The 20,743-nt window shown below is 41.4% G+C and overlaps 1 protein-coding gene across 1 annotated transcript in view; it reads right to left on the bottom strand.

Annotated features, from left to right (window-relative positions):
- ENPP1 (ectonucleotide pyrophosphatase/phosphodiesterase 1) overlaps window positions 1-20,531 on the bottom strand; it is a 76,876-nt gene extending 56,345 nt beyond the window's left edge. Inside the window, exon 1 of the mRNA XM_053913762.1 lies at window positions 20,283-20,531. Within this exon, the coding sequence (XP_053769737.1) occupies window positions 20,283-20,519 (237 nt within the window). The 5' untranslated portion in view covers window positions 20,520-20,531. The remainder of the gene's footprint in view (window positions 1-20,282) is intronic.
- Window positions 20,532-20,743: the final 212 nt, after the last annotated feature.

Below are 20,743 nucleotides of genomic sequence, written 5' to 3'. Positions count from 1 at the left end.
TTCTATCGTTTAAAGGAGAAAGTTTGGGGTGGTTGGGGAGAGGGAGAGCAGGAAGTGCATCATAGATAAAGCCTTTGGGGGGCAATGAGGGTCTGATACTGAAGACAGAGTGGAGGGGAAGGAAGAGAGGACACAGCGGAGCAAATCTTTGGATCTTGGAGGGAGACCAGCATAAGGAAAAGCTCAAAGAAAGGAAGGCCCATGGAAGATGGCACATGAATAATCAGCAGTCTCTTTTGGCTGGGACAAAGAAACTGCGGAGGAGAATGGACAGGGACCCGGGGCGGAGGCATGGAAAGGTAGAGTCATATTTCCCAAAGGCCAAGATAGAAAGATAGTAGAGACAGGAGGAACAGGCGAAGTGGCCAGGGTGAATGGTGGGCGGTGGCTTTTATGAACACATTTCTTCAAGTGAAACATTGAGTATTGATGCCAGACTCTAGGCTAAGTACTGGCTACTCAGTAATGAAACAGGCATGACCTCTGTCCTCAAGGTGCCTACCCTTGTGTGACTACAAGAACTAAAGGGAAGGTGAGTGATAAGTAAACTGAAGCAGCAGGTCTAATTTATTTCCAAAAAATGGGGGTGAAGGAAAGGAGAGCAAGAGTGCCGTGGGTCTAAAACACTACAGGATCTACACAAGGCCCCTCCCTTTTTTTAGGAAACCAAAACGTAAGTGTATTTATGTCCATTAAAATAGGGAACCATCACAAGAAGAGCTTGAGCAAGTACCTAAAACCAGCAGAGGCAGAACAAGGTACCTGAAGAGAGTACTAATGGATTCTCCAAAACCTTTGATGGCAGTGTAAATTGGCACAACCATACAGATTAATTTAAAGGTATCCATCAAAAACATTAAAAACCCTCTTACTGTCAAATCTATAGAGAAATGAAGAAAATAGTAAAACTAACCTGTATTTAATATACTGTAATTTAAAACACAGAAAATTAAAGTTTAAATTCATTATAATAAACTTTTCAAGAATAGTTCAAACAATGCTTATCTTCTCATCAAAAAACTTCCAACACAGAGTGAGAATCTTCTCTATGTCTTTGCGAATTGTCACATGCTTAGTTTAGATCTGTTTCCAATGCTTTAAACTTTGCCCTTTCAATATTAAGAAATATCTTCAAGATTTCCTTTAACATGAATTTTGGGGTCAGCGTCACTTCCTCTGAGACGTCTTCATCCTTTTCATCACAACCACACTCCTTCTTTACGTCAGTAAATTTGCCATCAGTAACTTCCTCTGGCTGCATATCCGGAGTCTGGTAACCAGTGGCAGGGTCAACATTCCACAGTTGGCTATTTCTTCCATCGCCTCATTTACATTCAATTTGTAATTCACTTTCAGCATTATCATTTTTATCTTTTAACCACTGGCTTAAAACATATGTAGTATATATAGACCTTTACCCGCTTGTTAAGCTATAGAAGAGATACACTGATTTTTTGAGTCACCTCTTCTTTGCTAAATATTACTTAGATTTACCTTTTATAAGATAATGTATAGCACGTAACTGAAACAGAAGTACAACAGAAGCAATCATTTCTCACCTACAATCCCGTCCATAAAAGATGAAATTTAGATTACCTACTACTATATTACACAACACCCAATCAGGATAATTTGCAGTAGGAAATTTCTCAACAATTTTGAGAGCTGCAAAATCTAATTCCGTCTTAATGTTCTTCTCAAATTAGTTTAATTCTACAACACAATAGCACAATTTCTTTATAGAATAAAATTATAACTTCAAAACTATCTCCATTTCTAATTTATGATAGCCTTCAAGATGTATACTTTATATCTCTGTATTTCCAACCCATGCTCAACCTCATCAAATTAAATTAAGAAATATTAATGCCTGGACTTCCAGTCAAGATGGGGTTGTAGGCAGACATGTTCACCTCTTCGTACAACCACATCAAAATTGCAACTAAAATATAAAACAACCATCATTCAAAACTATCAGAAATCAAGTTGAGTGGAAGTCTGACAACTACAGAATTAAAGAAACCACATACATCCAGACTGGTAAAAGGGGCCAGACATGGAACAGGCTAGTCCCCCACCCACGTGGATAAAATTTTGGGAGGGATATCTTGGAAGAAAGGAGTCCCAGCCCAACACCAGGCACCCCCAGTCCAAGGTTCCAGTGCCAGGAAGATAAGTCCCCACAACTTCTGGCTGAAAAAACCCACAGGGATTGAGTCAGTGGAAGAAACTGCTGGACAAGCCGTTCCACTTAAAGAACCCACACATGGACTCACCTACTCAGACTCACACTCTCTGAGTTCCAGCACTGGGGTAGTAGCTTGAAAGGCACCAGTGGCATAAAGGAAGGAACTGAAGTGCCTGGCATCAAGGTGAGCAGAGGTCATTATACCTTTTCTAAACCCTCCCCCCACAGAACTATAGAGCCAGCAAGCTGGCGCCATATCTGAGACTCCATCAACCTGGCTAACACTGTTTGACCCATTGTGGACATCCCCAGAGACTCTGCCCCAACCAACTTATGGGCCCACCCAGGCTGCTTTTTCATATGAATGGCTGATGTGGGCTCATGCTTCACAAATTCCTAAAGCCTACCAAACAAGCAACAGCTGGCCTCAGTGAACCACAGGACTGGCACTAGCAGCAGCCAGCCTAGATTCACAGCTTGACTTCGCCTGGGAACCTCCAAGCCCAGGACAATTAGCAGCCATCTCAGATAGCTTTATAGCTCATACAGGGTGGCCTGGGGCAATACACAGGTGGGGGCTGACCTTGTCTGCTCCACCTTGGAAACCCCAGGACCAGCTCACCCAGTGGACAGCTACAGGCCATGTCGGAGTCCCACCATCCTGCCTCTGCACAGCTGATTCTCCATGGAGGATGGATGTTGGGGATCAGTGGTCATAGCCAATCCTTTACCAAGGCCAGCTGACTGGCCTTGGTAAATCCCTCCCATTGACCTGCCAACAGCAACCAAGGCTCAACGATGAGAAGAGAGTGTACTCAACACACACAAAGGGTGCACCTCAAGTACCCAGCTTGGGTGATAGAGGCTATGCCACTAGACCCTACAGGACACTACAGTAGGCCACACTAGCAAGAGAGGGAATCAAAGCAGCCCTACCTAATACACAGAATCAAGCACAGGGTGGCTGCCAAAATGAGGAGACAAAGAAACATGACCCAAACCCCAGAAAAAGAGCTAAACAAAATGTAGATAAGTACTCTATCAGGTGCAGATTGCAAAACACTGGTTATAAGGATGTTCAAGGAACTTAGTGAGGACCTCAGAAGCATAAAAAAGATCCAGTCAGAAATGAAGGATACACTAATTGAAATCAAGAACAATTTACAGGGAAACAACAGTAGAGTGGACAAGGCCAAGAATTGAATCAATGATATGGAATATAAGAAAGCAAAAAAAACAACCAATCCAAACAACAAGAAGAAAAAAGAATCCAAAAAAAAATGAGAATAGTGTAAGCAGCCTCTGGGACAACTTCAAGATGTCCAACGTTTGCATCATAGGGGTGCCAGAGAGAGAAGAAATTGGAAATCTATTTGAAAAAAATAATGAAAGAAAATTTCCCTAATTTGGTGAAGGAAATAGACATGCAAGTCCAAGAAGTACAGAATCCCAATTATGATGGATGCAAAAGAGTCCCACTCCAAGACACATCATAATTAAAATCCAAAGGTAGCCCTGGCTGGTATAGCTCAGTGGATTGAGCGCCAGCCTGCAAACCAAAGGGTCACCGGTTCAATTCCCAGTCAGGGCACATGCCTGGATTGTGGGCCAGTCCCCAGTAGGGGATGTGAGAGAGGCAACCACACATTGACGTTTCTCTCCCTCTCTTTCTCCACCCCTTCCCCTCTCTATACAAAAAATAAATAAATAAAATCTTTTTTAAAAAATGCTAAAGGTAAACCTAAAAAGAGAATCTTAAAAGCAGCAAGAGAAAAGCAGTTAGTTACATATGGGGGAGTTCTTATAAGACTGTCGGCTAATTTCTCAAAAGAAATCTTTGCAGGTTAGAAGAGATTGGCAAGAAATATTCAAAGTTGTGAAATGCAGGGGCCTGCAGCCAAGATTGCTCTACCCAGCAAAGCTATCGTTTAGAATTGAAGGGCAGATAAAGAGCTTCCCCAAAATCTAAACTATGAAAAATAAAATGGCAAAAAATACAAACCTATCAATAATTGAATCTAAAAATCAAACTAAGCAAATAAGAAGAACAGAGATAGAATTCTGGATACAGAGAGCATTTTGATGGTTGCCAGATGGGAGGGGGACATAGGGGAATGCATGAATAGGTGAGGGGATTAAGAAGTACAAATACGTAGTTACAGAATAGCCATGAGGATGTAAACTAAGTATAGGCAATGGAGTAGCCAAAGAACCTGTACACATGACCCCCATGGACATGAACAATGGTGGGGGAGATTGCCTGAGGGAGTGAAGGGTGCTGGGTAGAGGGGTGACAAAGGGGGAAAAGTCAGGACACCTGTAATAGCATAATCAATAAAATATAATTAAAAAATAAATATTAATGCCTACTTGTACTGTGCCAGGGGAAACATCTAATATGATAACTTCCTTAAGCAGAATGACCCTTATCCCCACAATTATGTCAGCTTTGGCAAATAGGGCAATAGTGATATTGTTTATTATCTCATCACAAGTCTCAAGTAAGAATCAATAGAAATCATGATAGCAGTATCTATCAACTTACAAATAGCAAAGACCAAAGACTATAATGACAGAAGGAAGAAAAGGTGCTAAAACAAAAGAAAGAATCATTTTATAAAATTATAAGCAATACGTAGCAATTTATTAAACTACACATAACACACATGCACAATGACAACAAACCCCCAAAATGTCAGGGTCTGGACGGACAAGGCCATTCATTACCAAACCACTGCTTGTAAGAGTAGCTGAAGGGCCAACCAGAAGGCTAAGGACAACATAACAGAGGGTAACTCTCTGGTGGTTACTTTGGCTTTGCACAGATTCAGGCCTGTGGGTAGAAACTGTCACTACATGATGAAATCCAGTTGCCCAAGCACTTCCAGGACCTCGCATTACAAAAATGCTAAGACCGCAAGCTGTACAACCTTTCCTCACAGAGACTCCCATTTCTGTCGATAAAAACAATCTCTGCTCTGTGGATACCAGCACAACGATTTCCACAAACATAAAAGGGGAAGAGTGAGAGATAGTAAATCCACACAAACAAGCTTCAAAGACCTATCACAGAAGTTGTTTGACTTTCCAAGAATCCTCCATCCACACATTTTTTTACACGAATGATTAGCAGAATTGCTGGGTGTGTGCCATCATTTCAAATAGTACTTGCTTCTAATTTATGTGAGAAATAGTGCCATGAATCTGGTGCCTTTTTCTAAAATGGCAAATACTTCTCATATTTAGTAAGGGGGGAAATCAGCCGCAGGCCGAGTTTAAAAGAATTTAGCAAATTCTAGTTGTGAGTCAAGAGAACTATATTGACATTAAAAAAAACACATGCTAGCCCTGGCCAGTGTGGCTCAGTTATGTTCTTTTTCTTATATCTTGAAAAAAGAACATAAGAAAAGTTGGAAGGAGGTAGAGCAGTTTTGTAAGGCACAAAACAAATCTTCAAATTATTATTATTTTAAATACCGCTCTTCTTAAACGCTCCTACGTGTCATTCAGGGGCTCTGGGCCTTTAACCCTTTCCTACGTCAGAAGGAAAGATAAAAGCTGGTACGTACTTTTTTAAACTCCGTTATGACACTATGTACAAGAAAGACAGAGAAGACAATGTCCCCAATCTAATATAAATCTGTTAGGACTTGCTGATAAAAGAAAGTACAGTTTAAAACAATTATTTTGAATAAGCATAGGCAGTACACATTTGGTTGAACTGGTTTCTTGGGAAGATAAAACTATGAGATTCTCCTCTAAACTAAAATTAATAGTCAAGGTTTTGGCTATTAATTTTGGCACCTTTGATATTTTAGCAAATAGTCATTTCATCATTTCCCTGATTTTCAATGAATTATCCTGCTAAATAAGCATTTGAAGAGAAGTCTCAAAGAGAGCTTATATCAGTAGCCCACGGAAGCTGGTAATGATCATTGAAAAATATTTTTTTAGGAGAACAGGTTAAAATTAAGTATCAAATTAAAAGGCTGGCTTAAGAAAATTAATAATGCTAGTACTTTACCATAAACTATAAGGAAATGGTTAAAACTCTAGCAATTTTTTTTAAGATTTTATTTATTTATTTTTAGACAGAGGGGAAAGGAGGGAGAATGAGAAGGAAAGATACATCAATTGGTTGCCTCTCACAGGTCCCCAACCAGGGACCTGGCCGGCAATGCAGTCATGTGCTCCGACCAGAAACGGAACCAGCAACATTTCTGTCCACAGGCCAGCGTTCAATCCACTGAGCCACACCAGCCAGAGCCAAAATTCTAGCAATTTTTTAAATTAAAAATATAAGTATGGCAAAATCATGGCCCTAATCACAAAGAGACCAACAATTCTCATGCCCTTATGTCCAAATTAAGGTGTGCATTACATTTGGAGCTCTGAGATACTGAGAGAGCCACGTCAGCCGCAGCCCCTTCAGCGACTGGCCTGGGTAGTCTCTCTAGTCCCCAGCAAATCTAAGGGATCTCTGAATCTACTTCTCCCTGACAACTGACCCGACCTTTATGTGGGTCACTCCTGACCTGACATCCTACATAACCCTTCATACTAGAACTTCTTCCTGAGACCCTGCTAAGCTCCAGAGAATTGATTTATCTAGGGCAGCGATTCTCCTTTCCCATCATGTTGATATGTTTTTGTTTCAGAAAGTACCAAGCATTTTCAAAGGGAAGAACACCAGCACTTAGAACTTCTGCCTGAGTGGGCAAACCCCTTCTCCCAGATCTCACCGAGTACTTGCAAAGACCATTGCTCTATGAAGTTAAAGGTCAAAGAATAAAGCATCCATTGATATCCAGTAATGTTTTCAGTAGACTCACTCACTTCATTACTTGTGGACCCTCACTAAATCTTGGGGCGCAAGCACATAGTCAACAAGGTCAGTAACAAAAAGCACCCCAGTAACAAAAAACAAAGCAAACCACATAGGAAGGCGGGGAAATCTCCTCACACACAGCCTTGTGCCACGAGCTTCTTTACTCCCACAAATGGGTAATGCCACAGTGATCGCAGAATCACTAAATACCAGTGCTCTGGCTTCGGTCTGCTGGTTTACACAACTGTCGTCTGTCTTCAGTAGGACTGTTTGTACAGCAAAATACACTTCTGTGAACTTTATGTAAACTTCTGACTTACTTAAGCTTTTTAAGGAAAACTATTGAGAAAGTAAAGATCGTGAAGGAAGTGTATAGCAAAATGCATTTCTATCTCTTGCCTTATAACAAAATAAAGTGACAGATGGAGTTGATATTTACAGGTTTACCAGGGAATCATGAAGGGGGAAAAAGGGGCAATTATTTTTATAATTTTAGGGTGGCAAATACCTTTACAAACATTGTGCAGAATTCAGAAAGCGTACTGGAAAATTTGATAGATTTGAATCCATAAAAATCCATAGAAATTCCTGTAAAGCTAAAAAAAAAAAAGAGTATCTGCAAGCAAAATTGGAGTGGGAGGAACTAGGATAAAACATTTTCAACATATGACAAAGGTTCTATCCATGACAGATAAAATGTGTATAAAAATCAAGAAGGAAAAGATAGCCCACAGTTTTGTAATACCAAAAATAGTAAGCCAGATGTTTAAAGAAACAAGAGGTAAAAAATATAAGGTGTTTACCTTCATTAAAACTCAAAGAATTATAAATCAAAGAGTTCCCTTTTTACCCAATGAAATTGAAAAATGTTTTAAAAATTACTACTGCAATGATGACAAGAATATGAGGTTAAACAGACATTTTCACACTGTCTTCATGGAAGACAAAATATAAAAATATGCAGAGATATTTATTTATTGTAGTATATTTATGATAGCAATAAAGTACAAATAACCTAAATTTCTGTTCATAAAAAATTGAGTAAATCTAATACATATGGTAACCCAAACAATATAAAATTGATTAGCTCCAATTATGTAGATCACTGGAATACTTTGGAATATTTGCTCTTCAATCCTTCAGCAACCCCCCTCAAAGTCTACCTTGGGACAATCATGCTATGAATAAGCCCAAACCATCCCAGAACTAGAGACCGCTGGGCAAGTCTGAAAACTACAGAAAGTGGGAGCGGGACATGTGGCCAGCTCCTACATGCTCCGTCCCCTGCTGCCGCAGCCCAGCCGCCATCTATTTGACTACAATTGCATGATATCCGAACCACATCGGCCCGGCCATGCCTTTCCCAAACTCATGACCCATCAAAAACTGAGAGGGTTTGGAGTTACAGAGTTAGTGGCCAGATGCTGCACAGAGATGAACTTATCAACTTGGTAGACCTAACCAACATGGCTCCCTGACCACGGGAGAGCATGTGCTTGCTTTTCTCCTTCCCCCATGTCCTGTGCCTAAATCATTCCCAAGTGAAGTGATCAGTCAGGGAATCTAAGGATTGACTCTGCTGGAAGTGCACAGTGGGCCAGCCTCACTCAGATAGGAGCTGGTTCTTTATCATTTCACTGGAGGGAGGGAAATGATTAGGGGTTGCCTCCTGGCCACAACACCCCTTGTTCGGCTTCAGCTCTTCCAACACCTGTGTAACGTGCCTCTTACATTCAGTTCTCCTGAATAAGGCATCAAGTTTAGACACATACACACCCCCAGCGCATACTCTAAGCTAAATTTAATATGGGCACAAAAAACATTCCATTTTGAGAGTTCACTTGTTTTTAATTCTCAATCTCTGAGATGCAAAAAATATTTTAATTACATCTTGCTTCAGCTGAATTTCAAGGAAAAGAAAAACAGCATGACCAAGATAATCCTGAAAACAGTTTGTTTCTTCTAAAGCGATGATCTAGAAAGATGACTCATTAGTATTAACTGATTTAGAAAAAAAATGGTTTAAGTCTAGTTAAGCTTATGAGATAAAAAAAGGAGGAAAAGTAGTTTCAAAGAACAGCCCTTCCTGCCCTCAGGCAGAGGATAAAAGAGACTAAAAGTTTAAGCAACCTGGGTTTCATCTGAAAGACCTTGTTTTTCTTGCTTAGGCAGGTCTCTTGCCTACTCATATAGGTCGGAGATGAAACACAGAGTGGAAGAAAAGACACTGCACTCAGTTTCTGTGATTTCTTTCTTTTTATTCTGAAATAATTGTTGGAGCATATGAATAACTAGAGCTGAAAATGAAAACAAACAAACAGGAAAACACTTTAGTAATTTCAAATTGTCCTTAAAACAAAAACCAAAATCCCTAAACTGGTCTGCAAGGCCTGCCTGGACCTGGCCCCTGACCACCTTTCCGGTCTCATCACCCACCACACAACTCTTCATACACCGGCCACCCCAGCCTCCTCCCTTTCTGGGAAGGCCCACGCTCCCTGCTATCCCAGGGCCTTTGCACATGCTGCTGCCTCCTCTCAGAGTCCTCTTCTGCTCGCCTGTCCTCAGACCTCTGTGACTAAATCCAGCTTCCAGGCAGCACTTACCACAGCTGCAGCATGAGAAACCTCTCAGGATTCTTTGATAAATATCTGATCCTGGAAATAAGTGCACTAATATTGTAAAAACTTCGTACAGTGACATGTTACTAGACTTATTGTAGTGATCACATCCTAAGGGGCCTAAATATTGAATCACTATGTTGTACACCTGACACTGATATGACATTGTATGTACTTTAATATAAACAAACAAACAAACAAACATACAAATGTCTGGTCCTGTGGGGATGACCACGAGACCAGGGGGTAAGTCTTTCTCCTCCCTTGTCACCAGTTAGCCCTGTCCTCTTCCACCGAACTGATCACACAGCAGTAACCATAAATACTTGTTGCATTAGTCACTAACCGTAACAATAAACCCTAATCTAGCACCTACTGTCTCTCAGGCACTTTTTTAAATTACTTTACATGCAGTTAATTCATTTAACCCTCAACATAAAGTTATGACGTAGCTCCTATTATTATGGCCATTTCACAGGTGAGGAAACCAGGCACAGAGAAGGTAAGGGACTTGCCCAAAGACAGACAGCAGTTATTGGCAGAGACGGGATTCTCACTCCAGCAGTCTGGCTCCAGCATCTGGCCCTTAACCACTCAATTCTGTGGCCTGGATATGCTTAAGTGACAAATGATTAGTTCAGGGACAGGGGACAGCTGACCAGAGAGCAGCTAAGGAATGCTTCCTGTGGGAGGACAAATTGAGTTGAATCCCAGTGTGTTGCATAATAAAAGGGACATGCAAAGGTCACTCCTGGAGTAGAGGCAGAAATAACCTACGCAAGTATGTTTGGGGAAGAGTACAAGTCTGCGCTGATGGGAATGAAAGGTGTGTTAGCAGAGCTGGAGCGTCTGTGAGACGCACACCTTGAGCCCCTGACTCTCTAAACTGACAAAGTGCAATAAGAGTAAAGTTGACTGAAAAACAGCCCTTTGAACTCCTAATTCGAAGTTATGCACATAATACACATGTCCCATTGACGAAGAAGGACACAGAGTTTCACTGATGTGTGTATCCCAGACCAGACTCACTCACCGGCCAGCAGGTTTGCTCCCTCCTACCTCACACGTTTGTGCCAATTAAAGGAGATCGAGTGCTTAACACAGGGTCTGACAAACAGCGAACTCCAGGGAGGCACATATAAATTCAACAAACATCCACGCAACGCTGTGTACAAGGGCCTGCTCTAAGAGCTTGGCAAATATTGGCTAATAGATGACTGCACGTGTGTGTCCCAGCCCTTTGGGAGTGCTATGAACATATGAACCTGCTCATGCTAAGCCCCCGAGTGCTGCTCGAGTGATGAGAAATAAGGCTAAAAAGAACATTGAGTTTAGGAGTACACGTTTCCCCATATATGTTGTGGCAATCTCCGGGGAACTCTGAGCAGAATCATAATGACGGGAAACCATTAGGAAAACTAATAACTGAACCCCAAAAAAGAGACACAGCAATGGCAATACAGTTGAGAAATGAATAAAACAAGAAATATGTACTAAAAAGTGAACTGATTATATCTGAGGTACTAGTAGGGATAATTTCAAAGATTACACCCTGAACTAAGGTTAATAACATAAAAGTCTCAAACCCTATTCCTGAAAGATGCATTGAAGAGTTTTCTAGCAATGCATGTAAATTCACAACTGAACATAAGGGAAAAAAGGAAATGGTACAGTATATGCCATAGGATCCCATTTTTGTAAAGATTAAAAAAAAAGTGATCCATACACATAAAAAAGCCCCTCTGGGAATAAATCAAAATATAAATAGCATATAATAAGAGCAATTTTTAATTCTTCTGTATACTCTTTTTGCATTTTCTACACTTTCTGCAATATGTAATGTGTTTATAACAAAGGGAAAATATTGTAAGCTCTCTATATAAAGATTTTAGACCTAGAAGGAACCCACATAATCTAAACCCTCTTACTCTAGTTATGGAAACTGAAAGTCAGAGAAGAAAACAATTGTTCAAAGGTCAAATGGGAAATAATTCTTGTGACCTCAAGGTTAGGACTCTTTACCCGACCCCTGTCTCTCAAAACCTTTGTCTGAATCATCCCAGAAATATCAATGTTCTCTTTTTCTTTGAAGCTTCCAAGAGATGATAAATGTAAACCACGTTTGCATGCCAACAGGCTTCACATTTACTTCCTTTGAGCTCTCAGTCAGATCCTTAAGTTAATAGTGTACACTATAGAGTTGTTTCGTACTTATTTCCCTGATTAATCCAAAGACAGAAAAGACCAACACAGTCTTCATAATGCTCCTGATCCACCTCCTTTCCACTTGAATATACTTCATTCACCTGTTTCCTACTCTCCAGAAGGTTCTAATCTAAATGATGCTGGGTGGCACTTTATGGAAAGCCAGTGTGTTTGGCTAAGTATTATGGAACAATCTTTGTGCCAAGGATATTTAACCTGATTCAACTCCACCTGAAAAAGCCCTGGTAAAATAGTTCCTTGTTTTGATTTTGAGTCAAGTATATTGTTGATTGTGGAGAAGGTACTGCCGTGGAAACTTTGAAGAACTCTATTGGTGGTAAGATGCACAGTGAAATCTACCTGATATCCTGATAGGTGGATGGTTGAATTGGAAAAAACCTCTGACTGTTATTGGATCACAACACAGGCAGAAGACTGGCGGAGATGAAAGCAATAAGGAGCAATTAGAGGACAAGCCAGGACAGAGTGAGGAAAAGTCAGTTACACTACAAGAAAACAAATGAGAGCAGGGATAGGCTCCTAAGGGAGGGATTCTGCACAGTGAGGGGAGTAGGGAGACCGGTGCACCCAGTGCCTCCAATGGCCGACTTTCATCAGTGCATCTCTGAGGGGCCAGGAGGAAAAGGGGCAAAATGCTATCAACAGCAGCAGAGGCATTTTAACCCACGGTGCCAACATGGTTGAGGTCGTGTAGGAACATTTACTGTTTTAATTTTTTTATCATAGCATCATGTATGGAGTCAATGGCTGGCTGAACAAGGGTTGATTAGAAGCCACAGCTAAAGGAAGTCTAGCTGCTGTGCCTTGTGTACCACTCACAGCCTCTACAGTGCTGCTCCTCAAACTTTAATGTGCAGGCGAATCCCCGAGAATCTGTGGAAATGCAGATTCTGGTTCAGTAGGTCTGGGATGAGGCCCAAGACTCTGCATTTCTTACAAGTTCCAAGGAGCTGATGCCGACGTGCTAGGCTGCAGACCACACTTTGGGTAGCAAGGATGTAAAGTGACTTCTGAGTCAGGAAAAAATAAAAAATCCAGTCACACTGAGGTTTAGCAATAAAAACCAGAAAAACAACCATTTATTTGGGCCACACTATGTGCCACGTTATATATGATATGTATTTAATTCTCCTAACAAGCCCCAATATGGTTCTATCATCTCTCCTGGTTGTGGCAGCTGATGTTTGGGAAACTTAAGAACAGTACCAGCATTTAAACCCACTTCTGTCTGACTTCAAGACCATTCGTCATGAAGCTACAGCGATGAGATTAAGAAGTTTATTAGTTTTGTGATTTTGGAAAGTCCCCTAAATTTCTCTGAGCCATCATTTTTTCATCTCAAGCATGGGAACAATGGTGGAGCCATGGTTGGGACCAAAGGAGGTACTAGATGTAGAATTATTTTGAAATCTATAAAGGACCTTACTTAAATAAAGATGCAATTGTTGTAACTTGCTGATTCTTTTTGTCTTAATCTCCTTTCCCCATCCCTAGTTCTTAAATAGTAACGAATGTACACCTTTTCTTAAAGCAGATATTCTCTAAACTTTTGCTCTCAGAATTTCTTTATATTCTTAAAAATTACTGAGGATCCTAAAGAGCCTTTTGAGATAATTGTGGACATTCTTCTTTAAAAATACATCAAATTCTACAAGTGGTAATTTCTTAAAGGCAAAGTGCAACATGAAAGTTGAAACAACATTGATGAACTTTTCACACTGTAACATTAAAATCCATTATTCTATTTTGCACTTTGAATGGCACTTAAACCCATGCATACGTTTGTAAACCATCCATTGGTCCTTTGGAAAATATTGGTTCACTGAGTTACATAGTTCTTTCAAATGCTGACACATGTCATTATTCCACATTTGGAGATAAAAATCACATTCCTATCTTCATCAATTTCATCAGAAAAGCCTTTTAAGGGCTGGGAAGCTGTCAAGCTTACAATGGCAGATACAAATTTTCCAAAATTCTAAATTTTTCTTGAAAGCTCAAATTTTATCAGAGGCAACAGCTACTTTCATGTTTTCCTTGAAGTGGCGCACTAACACCATTCATTTTTGAGAATACATGTGCCAAATACCCAAGTCTGAATAACCACCGTTTGTCAGTTGTTCTTTCTACCCAAAGTGATGAGCCATGAAACGCAGCAGCTAGTTCAGCTTAACCTCATACAATCACAGCTGCTTTTCCTCCAGAAAACAACGGATGCACCTCAGTGTGCAGCGGGTGTGCTATATGCATACCTCCAACTTTGTCCCATGGAATAGTAAAGACGGATACTTTAGGGTTGAAATTTAATAAAATCTGCTTCATCAGGGACATTTTTACTGCTTCACCTAGAACATTTTTTTAAACAAAACATTAAAAAAATTTTCATCCTCACTTGAGCACATTTTTTCATTACTTTTAGAACAAGAGGGAGGGAGAGGAAGAGAGAGAGAAACAATGATGCGAGAGAGAAGCATCGATGAGTTTCTTTTCCGTTCTCTCTCTCCATGAGAGAATACAAGTTCTTGCTAATTGAATACAAGTGCTTGCTAATATCAAAAAGCTCTTCAAGGGAAAGAACCAACTTTAGAACAAGCTATACTCTCAGGATTATGCTCCTGAAAACCAAGATAAAATGATCTTTAAGGGTCCCAAATCACACCTGTGATAAAATGTTTGCCACCTAAACGTGTGTAAAGTCAAAAGCAATGATGAGAAAATGATCAGTCCACAAATGAGATATGCTTGGAAAACTCATTCCCTCCAAAATGACTTTCTATCATAACAACTTCCCTGTTCTGGTGCATTTGCAACGTATTAAGAAGGAAACTCAAAATAAAAAGAAGAAAGCCACTTTCCCAAAAGTGTGTACATACTGGGAACTGACAGTAACACATACTATTGACTTCACACAATGCAAACAGCAAATGGACAAGGTGGTAATAGCCATTAGTCCAGAATAGTTACTAATTTAGTAACTATGATCATTTAGTAAGTATCACTTATCATACTTACTTCACATACTTTAGTAAGTTTCACTTACTAATGGGGTGACTTTTGCCTATAAATTTAACTCATAGTTCCTAAAGTAAATGAACCACCTACATCTAAATCACTTGACGCACTTGTTTAACAATGCAGATTCCTTGGGTCCGTGCCTGCCTTAGTCTCCTCGGCTGCTATAACAAAATACCACAGACTGGGTGACTTAAACAATAGAAATTTATTTTCTCCCAGTTCTGGAGATTGGGAAGTCCACGAAGAAGATGCTGACCAATTCACTTCCTGGCAAGAGCTCTTTCCTGGCTTGCAGATGGCCACCTCCTCCTGTCCTCACCTGGCCTTCCTCAGTGAGTACGTGGAGAAAAAGGGTAAGATCTTTCTCTCCTCTTCCTCTTCTTAAAAGGCCACTGATCCCACCGTGAGAGTCTCACTCTCGTGACCTCCTACAGACCTAATTATACCTCCCAAAGGACCTACCACCGAATACCATCACATTGGGAGTAGGGCTTCAACACATGATTGGAGTGGGGGTGGACACAAACATTCAGTCCATTACGATTCCAAATATCCCAAATCACAATCTCTGGGACTGGAGCCCAGGAATCCCCCTCGTTAAGTTCCCAAGTAGTTTCTATGCACAGTAATATTTGAGAATGTCCACTGTATCATTGTGAGCCAGGTAAGTTTCCTTATTGGTAAGGTAGGATTGTCACCATACTTTCCTATTTCAAAGGTGTTGAGGTGTAGAAGATCAACTAAGAATATATGAACCCTGACTGGTGTGGCTCAGTGAGTTGAACATCGTCCCACAAACCAAAATGTCATCGGTTCAATTCCTGGTCAGTGCACATGCCTTGGTTGCTTCCCAGATCCCTGGTTGGGGTGTGCAAGAGGCAACTGATCAATGTTTCTCTCGAACACCAATGTTTCTTTCTCTCCCTCTTCCCCTCTCTCTAAAAATAAATAAATAAAATATTTTTTAAAAAGAATATATGGAAATGCTTTTTAAAACTGCAGAGTGCTATGTGAATAATCATAATCATTTAAGTTTTCACTACTACATTGCCAAATCTTATTCTAAAAACTAAGAGTGAAAAAGAAAATGAAATACCGATGTTGTCCTAATTCATGTAATTCAATCTCAGATAACTAAAATACTCAGGAAATAGGGTGCTCTATCCAGTTAATATTTAGTGAAACTTTCTGCACATTTTTAAAAAATTCTCTGTTAAACATATTATTAAATTTTCTTTTAATGCTAAATACATAACTTAGCTCTTAGCTAATGCCAAAGGCTTTCACGTTGGGTCAGCAGTCTGATTATCAGTTGTCGTTGCACAGGAGTTAGACTTAGAAGAGTGATCCCCATGCTGCCAGACACATTTTTGTTTATTCCCTGTTGTTTGGAGAACATTTGATAGTTGATAGAGGCATGTTTATTTTAACCAAAGGCAGGCAGAGCTCTAATTACTAGTTGTGTTCCAAAAGCGTATTTGTTCCTAAATTATTTGGAACATGAAATGCCCCCCCCAGGCCAAAAATCCAACAAGCCATGCTATAGATAAAAATACACTTGCTATATCTTAAAAGTCACAAATATTTAGCAATGGAATCATCAGAACCAAAATTAAGATATGATGGGGCAGGAGACAGCAAAACTGAGTGTCCAGAGTTAACTGAAAAAGTGCTATAGAATAGAAAGGAAGAGAAAGATATTGAAAGGGTGGCTGTGTATCCATGAAAGAGATGGCGTGAAGTAGAAACAGCTGAGATACAAAATGCTGAGACAGAAAAAGACTGGAATATGACTCAAAGCAAAGGAAAGGAACGAAGAGAAAACAAGTGTGGAGAAAACAGTTCCCTACAATAGCCACAATGACTGAATTTGGGGTGAGCCAGCAAAGTCGCCAAAACAGAAGAGATGTTGGTAGAAGCGAAGGAGCCTCCTGTTCGCAGCTACAGGATGGCCTTCCTTGTGCCTGCCAGATGGTCGCACTTGGGTTGTTTGTACCTGAGCGAATGCCCAGTGGCCAGATCCTAGGTGTGAATCCAAGTTATCACAGAGGCCCTGTTTGGCTTAAGTACACTGGCCTTCGTTGTAACTTTTGTTTATAGTTCATTCATTGCCTTTTCCATCTCCGTTCTATAGCAATAATTATATACAATTATATATTATAATGCTAATCATCATCATATGCTGATGAAATGTTTGATCTCCCTAAATTTACACCCAAGTTTCATCTCTCTTAGTGTACCTATATTTGGGTTCCTGACCTTCACCTGGCCATGTGAGTAAGTGGTTGCATATTTTGTCTTTCCACCTAGCCCTTTTCCAAGTGAAAGTATCACTAGGTCCAAGTGAAAATGCAGTGCATTCATCCATTCATTCAGCCAAAAGCTGACATGGAGTGTGAGGCGCTGTTAGGCCCAGTAGCAAACACAACATTCTTGCCGGATTCCAAGAAACTTTTGGCACATTTTATTAGAACATGCGAAACAAATACCATAAGGGCAAACCGGAGACCTCTGGTCTTTAAGATGCTCTGGTCATTTGAAATAAAATGTGAAACTATGGCTGGATAGATGTTAAATTTTATAAATCAAAGAGCAATGTCAATTCCAATTCAGAGTAGGAGCAGAGAACTATCTTAAACATTCTACATGCTGAATTCTAGAAATAACATAATGTGTTGCAAGAGGAAGAAGCGAGAAGCTAACAGAATTCATAACATTCATGTCTGAATTTCTAATAAACAAGGCTACTTCTGCCACTTAGAAAGAACTCTTTCATTGGAAGGTGAAAGTAGTCCTCGCTCACCCCCACCGACACACAGGCCCTTTACACATACAGAGGTCTATGTATTCATAAGTACAGCAGAAGGTCACAGACAAAAATAATGCTGTGGACCAGCTCACTGGAGAATGGAGGAAATTTACTGCCATGTGGTTGAAAGTTACCCAATCCTTCAAAAATTACACCACGGACAAGGACATTTCAGATCAATCTTCAAGTCCAACTTCAGGGGAAGTGGACATTTCAGTTCAAAAGCTAACTTGGAACCAAGGAAAGGTGTCTAGTATTTAACAAGCCTATGAAGCACAGAGAGAATACTACTTTCTACACAAGCCGAAAACTCCTGAGAGTGTCCTGCAGCCTGGCGTGGCGCTAGACTAGAGCCAGATGGTCTTCCCTTGGGATCAAATATCACACGGGGGCGAAGCAAGAGTAGGGCAGAATCTTCCCCCTCCGCAGCCACTCACATACCTACATCATTTCAGTTCATCTGAAATATCTTCATAAAAATGCAACAGTCAGGTTCCCACTGATTCTCTCCTGCAGGGAACCTCCTGTATTTATCCTGCTAGATATAAACGGTGTGCGTATGGACCTCCTAGGTGGCTGGCCTCTCATAACCTCAACCCCAGATGCAGTGAGTCAATCCACTTCTTTAGCTTTATGAGAAGTGTGCTCATGTTTAAACTGAAAAAGAAATCCCATAATTGCAGCTCATTTCTAGAAGACATGACCCAGAGCTCTTTGATGACAGCTGTCACATTTCTTTTGGGGATTTTTCCCTCTGGAAGTGCATCATTTGGAAAAAGTCTGGGGGGGGGGGGTGCAGCGGGGAGGCGGTGCGGAAAGAAGGGTATTGACATAGGGAACAAAAAGAAGACTGGATAAATTAAAGAGTTTTAAAAACACAGCAATAAGTTTTAGTGTATAGTAATGCTCCACAGAATTTCACCAAAAGATATGAGGCAAAAATTCTTTCCAGTTCAAGTTGTGTTAGAGCAAAAGACCCCATCTAAGGAGATAAAAAATATTCAGCGCTGTCCTGCTCGTGCAAGTCAGTCCTAGGACCTTCGTGTCAAACGTCCAGGGCTGTATCATCAGAGCAGAAGCGAATGCTGTCCCAGCGGCCGACTGCAAAGGTCAAAGATTGGAATGCATGTTCCACAGGCAAACTTCTACCGGCACTGATTGTGGATCTCTAAGTAAATGAGTAGGAAAGATTTAAAAACTAAATTTAGCAGTTAGAAATTTAGCAACCTTTCAAGACTATGGGCATTTAGATATGATTTCACATTGGAGTTCACATACAGATTCAGTGTATACTTACTGAATACTTTGTAATGGGCTAAATACATGAAAGTCCTGATACTAAATAATTTAGGTGATCAGGATATAAAAGCTAAGATCTCCCATTATAACAAAAACTAAAAATGTGACTCTAGGCAAAAACTAAGTTCTCATCAATGGTGATACATAACGCAAAAAATATCTTCAGATAAAAAAATGTGATTGGTTCCTCAAAGTACTCTAACATCTGCATGATACCCAAAATACGGTGAAAATGGAAATTCCTATGAAAGGAAAAAAGATTTCAAAATCAGAAAAGATGCTCTCTACACAGCATTGTTCAATCACAATGTGTAAGTGAGGATATATTTTAGGGTACCCTATACATAGAAATCTGTTCTTTCCAAATAACACAGTCAAAGTAATTGCATCTCCTCGTAGATTTCAATTTACTTCCCCGCATACATTGTTCCATGGGATCCTCACAATAACCCTGCGCAACGTGCAAGGGGGTTGACGCTGTCCTCCTTTTAACACAGAACAAACTGAGGTTCAAGGACGGGTTATCCAAGGCCTCAACAATTAATCACAGGCATGAAACCAAGAACACCTGCTCCTGACTCTCAGTCCGGCACTCCTCACCGCAGATCTGGACTGAAAAACAACCCCCCACGTCAGAAACTTGAGTGGATCCTGCAACTGTCATAACAAAATAGCAGAGGAATAATGAGGACTTCCGTTAGCAACAAAACCACGTAGCTTATGGTTAGAAGAGTGGACAGGGAATCATAAGCATTTTACGCACACATTTTGAACAGCTTCAAGGAAATTCTTAAACAGAAGCAAAGGAAAATGTATTTTCTAAAGTTCTCATAAAACTTGAGCTCCGCTCAATCTTTCCAAGTGGAATCAGTCAATGGCATCGGGGAAGTCATCAACACTGCACCCAGAGCCACCCAAACGCCACCCAGCAGAGGTGAAACATTTATTGGTGGTTCCCGAGACCAGCAGCTTTCTGGTTGGTCATTTTTTCTTCTAACAACCTTGTACTCTCTGAGGGTTACAAGTGGCATTTCTAAAGATCACAATTTTTTTTTAACAGCCTGCTTTTATAAACGGGCCCTTTTATAAGCATCAGGTAATACCAGTGAGAGTGAACTATTATTCCCCCGGGGTAAAGTGCAGGCACAGGAACGATGAGCAAGTGTTGCCGCCGGCGGAGCGGAACGTGGAGCGGCGAACAGCGTGCCTCTCTCCGGGCACCGGGTGCTGACCGCGATCGGAGCGCGGGAGCTGGGCGCCGCCCTCCCCGCCCGGGACCCCGGGCCGCGGACCTACCAGCGAGAGCACTTTGTAGGTGTTGGGGTCCTTGGCGGGGCGGGCGCGCGCCGCTTTTTCCAGCGGCTCCTCCCCCAGGTCCATGGGGGCCAGCAAAGACGCGGCCGTCTGCGGGTCCCCGGGCGCCTCGGCACCCGGGCCGCGGCTCGGGTCGCGGCCGTTCCCCGCAGGAACCTCCCGGTGGCCGTGGCCTCCCTCGCCGCGGCTCCCGCCCCCCGCGTAGCCGTCGCGCTCCATCGTGGCCCAGGCGCTCCCGCCCCGCCACCGGGTCGCGCCTTTAATAGGCTCCGCGGCGGCCCCGCCCCGCCCTGCCCGCCGGCGCGACCGCCCCCCGCCACCCGAGCCCTGGCTCCGCGCCCTTCGCCCGGCGCTGGGAGTGAGGGGAAAGCAACTCAACGCCCTTGATTATTTGGCTTCCTGTCTGATCTCGGGCACACAGCGTGTCGGTTATTTTGGGTCCT

The sequence above is a fragment of the Desmodus rotundus genome, chromosome 11 (assembly GCF_022682495.2).
Source record: "Desmodus rotundus isolate HL8 chromosome 11, HLdesRot8A.1, whole genome shotgun sequence".
In the NCBI taxonomy this organism is placed as follows: Eukaryota; Metazoa; Chordata; class Mammalia; order Chiroptera; family Phyllostomidae; genus Desmodus; species Desmodus rotundus.
This window is presented reverse-complemented; position numbering and strand designations above follow the sequence as displayed.